The sequence below is a fragment of the Austrofundulus limnaeus genome, unplaced genomic scaffold, assembly GCF_001266775.1.
Source record: "Austrofundulus limnaeus strain Quisiro unplaced genomic scaffold, Austrofundulus_limnaeus-1.0 Scaffold612, whole genome shotgun sequence".
NCBI lineage: Eukaryota > Metazoa > Chordata > Actinopteri > Cyprinodontiformes > Rivulidae > Austrofundulus > Austrofundulus limnaeus.
This window is the reverse complement of record NW_013953014.1, coordinates 153,537-160,618: the sequence shown is the minus strand read 5'-3', so window position 1 is coordinate 160,618 and position 7,082 is coordinate 153,537. Positions and strand designations below refer to the sequence as shown.

Here is a 7,082-nt window from a genome sequence, read left to right as displayed (position 1 = left end):
GACTAATTTATTGAAACTGACCTGGAAAAATAATTAAAATATAAAACAGTAGATAAATTTCTCTAATTTGTGCATTTTAAGTATTTAAGTGGTTCATAGAAATCTGCTTTTATTTCTAATTCTGTCAATTTTGGTCCTCCGTACTGCAGAAGCCTGATAATCATCTATTCATTCAAAGCAGGTGTGTTAGAGCAGAGAAACAAGTAAAACATGCAGGGTTGCGGCCCGCGAGGAACAGGATCGCCCACCTCTGCCTTAGCTGCTCTTAGCTACTCTTATGTTGCTTTTAGCTAACCTTATGCTACATTTAGCTACTGTTTTCCTACGCTTAGCTTTACATAAATATTTTTGTTACTTCTTGATAGCAATTTCATACTTCTAGCATTCACATTCTTTTGCCTCCTCTAGCTATTCTTTTGCTGCTTTTAGCTTCCCTTATGGTACCTTAGGTTACAGCACTTTGCTATTTTTAGCTTCTAGCTACTGTTGTGCCAACTAAGTTTTATGAAGAATTTTGTCACTTTTGGCTTTTACTTGTGTTTCGTTCATTTTATGATTGTGATTCAGGTTGATTTTTTTTCTTTAGTACCTAATAAAATTATCTTATGTAACAGGAAAAAAACAAGACAATCCAAAGCTCCTGCATTTACCTATTAGAAAAAGAAAAAAGTAACAATTAATCTAAGAACCCACCATCTGTGGTCCTCTCTGGTTTATCCTGGGAAGCTCCTTCTCTTGTTATCTCCGAGGAAGAACTTTTACTGGCTGCAGAGATCTGGGAGGGAACAAAATGAAGATAGTCGTGCTGTGTCTATAAATTCAKTGTTTAAAACGTTTCCTGAAATAAACCACTGCAGCTAACATACATTTTGGTTGGCRTCCTGTCCAACATTTCGTGCGTCCACACGTCTGCAGTTGTTTTGCAGTTTGTGTTGGATGAAAGCCTCAAGGGTGGAGAACTCAGACTGGCATCGTCCACACTTGTGCACATCATCTAAAAACACAGACACAACCCCATCAATGACTTGTTAACTTTATTATTACACGGTCTGTGCCACGAGCTGGTAATTGTTTGATGTAAACTTTTTTTAACATCACCAGCTGCCTGCACTTCTTCTTCTACCCTGGATTAAAAACACAGCAGAGGCAACAAACAAGCTAATTTTAGGTAGCTGCTAGCAACATTTCAGCACGGAGGAAGTTAGCTCGGCCCAAACACGATGACAGATGAATAATTTGGGCTTGTTTGGATTCGTCAGGGGACTAACCTTCGTCTCCCAGTGCAGTCTGAATGGTGATGGTTTCGCTGCCGTTCTTCTCTGTTTCTGCCGTATGATTATTTTCTACATTCATGTCGTTTGAATTCTCCGTCTCTGTCGCAACGCTGCAGCGGGGAGGGAGGGAAAACATGGCGGATTTACGACCCCGTAGTCATAACAACATGAGGGCGCTGGCACGTGCGTTCCCATTTCTTAATTTTAAAAATATGCTAATCTTTCATGTTACCCGATAATTTCCGATTATTTGTTTTAATTTCAATAACTAAAATAGACACTCTTAATATGAACTAATGGAAAATGAAAGAATAGCCTATATTTGTAAAAAGGTAAAAGCAGTATTTTACAGTAGTAATTAGAATAGTAATTAACACTGGAAATATATTAAAAAAACATTTTGGCATATAAAAAACAAAGACTAATCAGTTGTATGAATAAGAAAAGTGACATATTTAGACACGGGAAAACGACAAATAGGGTATTTGAATATTGTTAATAACTCCAAACARTTAAAATGTTCCTTTTGATTTGAAATTTTTGATTTATAGATTATACAATGCAATTCCATTCTGGCCATTAATTTGTAAAATGTTCCTGAAAAGTGGATTTTTAGACGCCATAAACTTTGTTTTTCGTAGTACAGTATTCAGTGAGAGGGCCTTTGATATAATTTTACTTATAATAATGTGATTTCAGATGTATTTATTTAATTTAAAAATAGTTGTAATGTCATTTTGACAAAAAAAATCGAGACTAATGTCAGTGTTTAAATTTTTTTACAAATTTTTATTTTGATTATATGGTACAACGGCCTGCCATCATTTGCGACAGAAAAGTAAACAAACAGCTTGACGGCAGTAAATATGGCTTCTCACTTCAGCGGTGTCCTGCAGCTAACAGATCTTGATGATTTTATCACTCCTTCTCAGGTAAGTCATTGAAGCTACTATAAAATGATTTCATATAAGATTTATTTTGGCAAAAGGAAGCCGTATTAGCTAACATTTAACCCGTCGTATAGGAAACATTTACAGCACAACATGAAACCCTGGTCGAAGTAGCTAGCACAGTTAGCTTCTTGCGACGTATATATGGGAAAACCTTTCATAAATGAAAGAAAAGTTTACTTTTGTAGACTGAATCTCGATTTTAAATCGCTGTTTACATGTTGGTTGGTCATAAGTTACAAAGCACCGCATTTTAAAAACATGACATTCTTAGCTTTCTTGTGATAGCGATGACGTAATTACGTCTAAGTAGTAAACAAGACACATTTTCTGGGTCAAAAGCCTGATGACAGTTTAATAACAGGAGACAAATTTAGTTTTTTAAAACGATTCTTACCTATTATGAAACATGGCAAACTATTTCTTAGATGCTTTCAGAGCTGACCATTTGTCTCGTCCTTTATCAGCATTTTGTTTGGTTTAGACTTTTGGTGTCTGTGTTTCAGGAATGTGTAAAACCAGTCAAAGTAGAGAAGAAACATGGTAAATCTGTGGCCAAAATACAGATAGAAGATGATGGCAGCTACGTACAAATCAACCAGGTGGGTTTAAATGCTCAAACCTGAATTTGTTTGTAAATGATTGGAGTATTTTTGCATCGATCTCAATTATTCCACAACCGAATTTGAAGGATGGAGGGAAACAGAAGCTGGAGAGAGCAAAGATCACACTGAATGACTGCTTGGCTTGCAGCGGCTGCATCACTTCAGCTGAAAGCGTCCTCATTACGCAGCAGAGTCACGAGGAGCTCTTAAAAGTGCTGCGTAACAACACGGTAGAAACACGTTCCTGATTTTTTTTGATTTGCTGCCTTTGTAATTTGAACCATGATTGTGTGTTGTTATGTTCTAATATGCATTGTTTGGGKTTCCTGTATAGGTCAGTGAGAAAGAAAAGAAGGTTGTAGTTGTGTCAGTATCGCCACAGTCCARAGCCTCCCTGGCAGCACATTATAACCTGAGCAGCAGCGAGGCAGGCAGGAGGCTCACCGCTTTCTTCAGAGGCCTGGGTATGTGCTTTGTGTTTTTATGAATKTCTCACATTTTAGTTAGACACACTCTGCTTTGAAGCTTGTTGCTGCAAATGCTTTCGCAGGTGTTCATCATGTGTTTGACACCAGCTTCAGTCGGACCTTCAGTCTGCTGGAGAGTCAGAGAGAGTTTRTTGAGCGTTACAGACAGAGGCAACAGAACAACAAAGCCCTGCCCATGCTGACATCTGCCTGTCCAGGTATCCAACCAAAAGAGAAACTCTTGCAAGCACAAAGTGAAATACTCCAGTGATTGAACGTGTTTTATTTTTTATCCCACTCAATCTGTGTGTGTTCAGGTTGGATCTGTTATGCTGAGAAGACCCATGGGGATTTTATTCTTCCGTACATCAGCACCACTCGCTCCCCGCAGCAGATCATGGGTTCKTTGGTTAAGGGCCATTTTGCAGAACAACAGGTGCGGTTTGGATCTTGGCTGAATATAAAAAGAAATGTATTTATCATTAAAGAGCAGCTAGGATGTATGTTGTGTGTATTTTTTTACTCATTTAATTAAAAAACAAAACATTTCACACAACAAAACAACACAAATAAAATAAAAGGCAGCAGAAGAAAAAAATTATATATCTGCTCCTTTTTTTAAAAAATTTCAAACAATGATAAAACAAATAATAAAACAAAAAATTCAACTCCTCATACAAATTAAACAATTTAATATTTCTTTAACAATTTTTCTTTGATCGTTTTCTTAAAGGCATTAACTGATCCAATTTTGTTGTTATTTTCCAGATTATTCCCAGTCTTTATATCTTTTACTGAAGTGCATCTGTCCTTCAGTTTTGTCCTGATTTTTGGTTTAACAAACATTTGTAATCCCTTCAAATTATAGCAGCTTTCCCTCTTAACAAAATGTGACTGGATGTTTGACAGCAACACATTTCTATGAGCCTTATACATAACCTGCAGAGTGTTATAATCAACCAACTCATGAAATTTTAACAATTTTAAYTGATGAAACAATATATTWGAAGGGTGATAGTAATGCTTTCTTGTAATAATTCTTATGGCTCTTTTTTGTAAAATAAAAATAGATTTAGTGATTGTTTTACATGCATTTCCCCAGACTTCTATACAATAAATCAAATGTGGAACAATTGCATTATATAGTGTAAATAGCGCTTTATCAATAAATAACTCCTTTTTAGGGCCTGAATCCACAGCAGATCTACCACGTGACAGTGATGCCTTGCTTTGACAAAAAACTCGAAGCTTCGCGCTCCGACTTCTATTTGAGCGAAGCTGCGACCCGGGAGGTGGATTGTGTCATCACGTCAGGTACGGACGCTCTCGTGAGGCTTTTTGTGCGCCTAAATCTTTGCTCTTATTTCTTTTCCTTCCTGCTGCAGGAGAGGTTCAGAAGATGCTGGAGGAGGAACATGTGTCTCTTGCTGATGTTGAGCCTGCGGCCTTGGACACACTGTAGGTTCTTTGCATTTGTCCTTTATTATAGACTCATCAGTCGATAATAAAAAGTGGTTCCTCTCAGRTTCAGCAGCGTGTGTGGGGATGAGTTGCAGAGCCATGCTGGGAGTGGTTCGGGGGGTTACCTCCACCACGTGTTTACCTTTGCTGCCAAGCAGCTGTTTGGAGAAGAGGTGAAAGAGCTCACCTACAGRACGCTCAGGTGTGTCAAACCTTCATGGTGAAAAGTCAGGCCTCCTGGATCTAGCATGATGGAATTTGTCTACATTTCTTTCCCCTCCCTACTTGTTGGCACAGAAACAAAGACTTCCAGGAGGTGAGACTTGAGAAAGACGGTGAGGTCCTCCTGTGTTTCGCCTTAGCGTACGGCTTTCGGAACATCCAGAACCTCGTGCAGAAACTCAAGAGGGGAAAGTCGCCTTACCACTTTGTGGAAGTTATGGCCTGTCCATCAGGTAAAGTAAAATAAGCAGCTTTGCAGAGCTGAATGTGGACTGAACTTGTAGCCTCTATTCACCTCAGCACAATAAGTCTCTGTGACTCGGTCAGAATTTGTCTGTTTAAATCCCACAGGCTGTCTGAATGGAGGTGGGCAGGTGAAGCCCTCAGCCGGTCAGAACCAGAAGGAGCTTCTCCTGAAAGTCGAGGAGCTCTACCAGGCAGAGGGCCGCCTGCTGCCAGAAGACGACGTCCGTGTGGCCGAGTTGTATCAGAGCTGGTTGAACGGATCGGGTCAGGAGCGAGCCAAAGAGCTGCTGCACACGCGGTACCATGCTGTGGAGAAAATGACAAACGGGCTCACCATGAAGTGGTGATCAGGGTCTCTGTTCAGCCCAGAGATGCCCTAAAATGTGGACATTTGTCTCAAAGTGCGGACGTACGTAGAGTTCTTTCAGATCAGCTTTTTCCCRTTTGCCTGATCAAGTGGAAAACCAAATCCGTGTGTCAGCACTGAAACACCGTGTTCAACTGCTTTTTGTCTTTATAATCAGTAAATCATTTTTGTCTGGCGAGTGTCTCTGAAAATCACAACTGATACATGAAATCTTTTAAGGATTGTGTGTACATATAAACACATTTAGAAGAATAAACCTATTTAATTATATTTGAGTGTTTTATCATTTAATTTGTCTAAAACAGAAGAAAAGCATCTCCAGATTATAGATTCAGAGTTTATTGTGCAGTTAGAGGCTTTTCTACAGTTTAATTTAAACTTTGGGTTGAGAAACAGGAATTTACATTCAGACTGACTCTGAGATACAGTTCATATTAAATACTTCTTTCAAGATACCTAAAATAAAATTCATTCAAATAGAAAATACCTTAGGTTCACATAATCAATCAGATCTGAAGCTTTTAAGAGCTAAAGTAAAAACAAAGTGTCCAAATGTTTCTTTACAAAAATCACACAGAAGGGTCAATAAGAGGAGAAACAGAAATACTGTAAACTACACACACACACACATATATACATACATATATATATATATATATATATATATATATATATATATATATATATACATACATACATACATACATACATATATATATATATATATATACACATATATATATATATATATATATATATATATATAAAGAACAACAACCTCTAAATAATCACTGAAATTAAAAAAAGAAAAAAAAGGTTTGGTTGGGGAGGGGGGGTGCAGCGGCTGTGTGGTTCTCACCCTGGCCCAGCTCAGAGCATCTCTTTAGCTTTCTTATTCTCCGGCTCCACCAGCATGGCAAACTTCATGTTCTTGATGGTGCACTCGTGTCCACAGAMCACCTTCTGCAGATGAAGAGGTTCAAATATCTGACTCGTCAYCACAGCTTCAGCTCTCTGGCTTTAAGATGTTCTGAGTTATGAACTTGTTCCTCCGTCGTTACTGCAGGTCTGATTGTTGTGACTCGGTTTTACGAGAACTCACCGTCTCTGGAGGCAGGGTACCCAGCACCTGGGTGAGGTTGTGGTCCATCTGATTGGCAGAGCCCTCGGAAAAACCGCCCGCATCCACCTACGAACATGGTGTACCCTGGAAAGCAAAATAAAGAATAAGGGGGCTGCCACACCTGACAGCGTGCTGGGTTAGGATTTCATACCTGACACCACTCAGTGTTTACTTTTTTGGTCAACGCTACAGGAAGCGAGCCACTTCAGGCGCTGAAACTCCATCGATTCGTCTAAATTTACTCACCTGTGAAGACGGCGGGATCATCGGTGCACTCATCCTCCCAAACATAGAAGCACACGACACCAGAGGTGTGGCAGGGTGTGGACAGGCACCTCACATTGATGGAGYCAAACTGAGTGAACAA

General features: G+C 39.1%; 3 protein-coding genes across 4 annotated transcripts in view; 1 reads left to right on the top strand and 2 right to left on the bottom strand.

Annotated features, from left to right (window-relative positions):
- Positions 1-1,436, bottom strand: part of e4f1 (E4F transcription factor 1) — a 10,143-nt gene extending 8,707 nt beyond the window's left edge. The window contains exons 1-3 of one of the 2 annotated variants that reach the window (XM_014027059.1): positions 1,269-1,436; positions 867-994; positions 694-775 (exon numbers count right to left, since the gene is read on the bottom strand). In XM_014027059.1, the coding sequence (XP_013882513.1) occupies positions 694-775; positions 867-994; positions 1,269-1,410 (352 nt within the window). In that variant the 5' untranslated portion in view covers positions 1,411-1,436. The remainder of the gene's footprint in view (positions 1-693; positions 776-866; positions 995-1,268) is intronic. The other variant, XM_014027058.1, reaches the window with a different exon arrangement.
- Positions 1,437-2,099: 663 nt separating this feature from the next.
- Positions 2,100-5,862, top strand: narfl (nuclear prelamin A recognition factor-like). Its single transcript, XM_014027060.1, has 11 exons — positions 2,100-2,206; positions 2,731-2,826; positions 2,916-3,059; positions 3,164-3,293; positions 3,380-3,514; positions 3,614-3,732; positions 4,481-4,610; positions 4,682-4,754; positions 4,822-4,959; positions 5,055-5,212; positions 5,331-5,862. The coding sequence occupies exons 1-11, from the start codon at positions 2,141-2,143 to the stop codon at positions 5,570-5,572; spliced, it is 1,431 nt and encodes a 476-aa protein (XP_013882514.1). The 5' UTR covers positions 2,100-2,140; the 3' UTR covers positions 5,573-5,862.
- Positions 5,650-7,082, bottom strand: LOC106531248 (hydroxyacylglutathione hydrolase-like protein; the record flags this gene model as incomplete). The annotated part of the gene is given in 6 exon segments (XM_014027047.1): positions 5,650-5,673; positions 6,452-6,469; positions 6,472-6,555; positions 6,695-6,760; positions 6,762-6,799; positions 6,962-7,082. Coding segments are annotated over 6 exon segments (351 nt in total), but the record flags the coding sequence as incomplete, so codon positions are not given.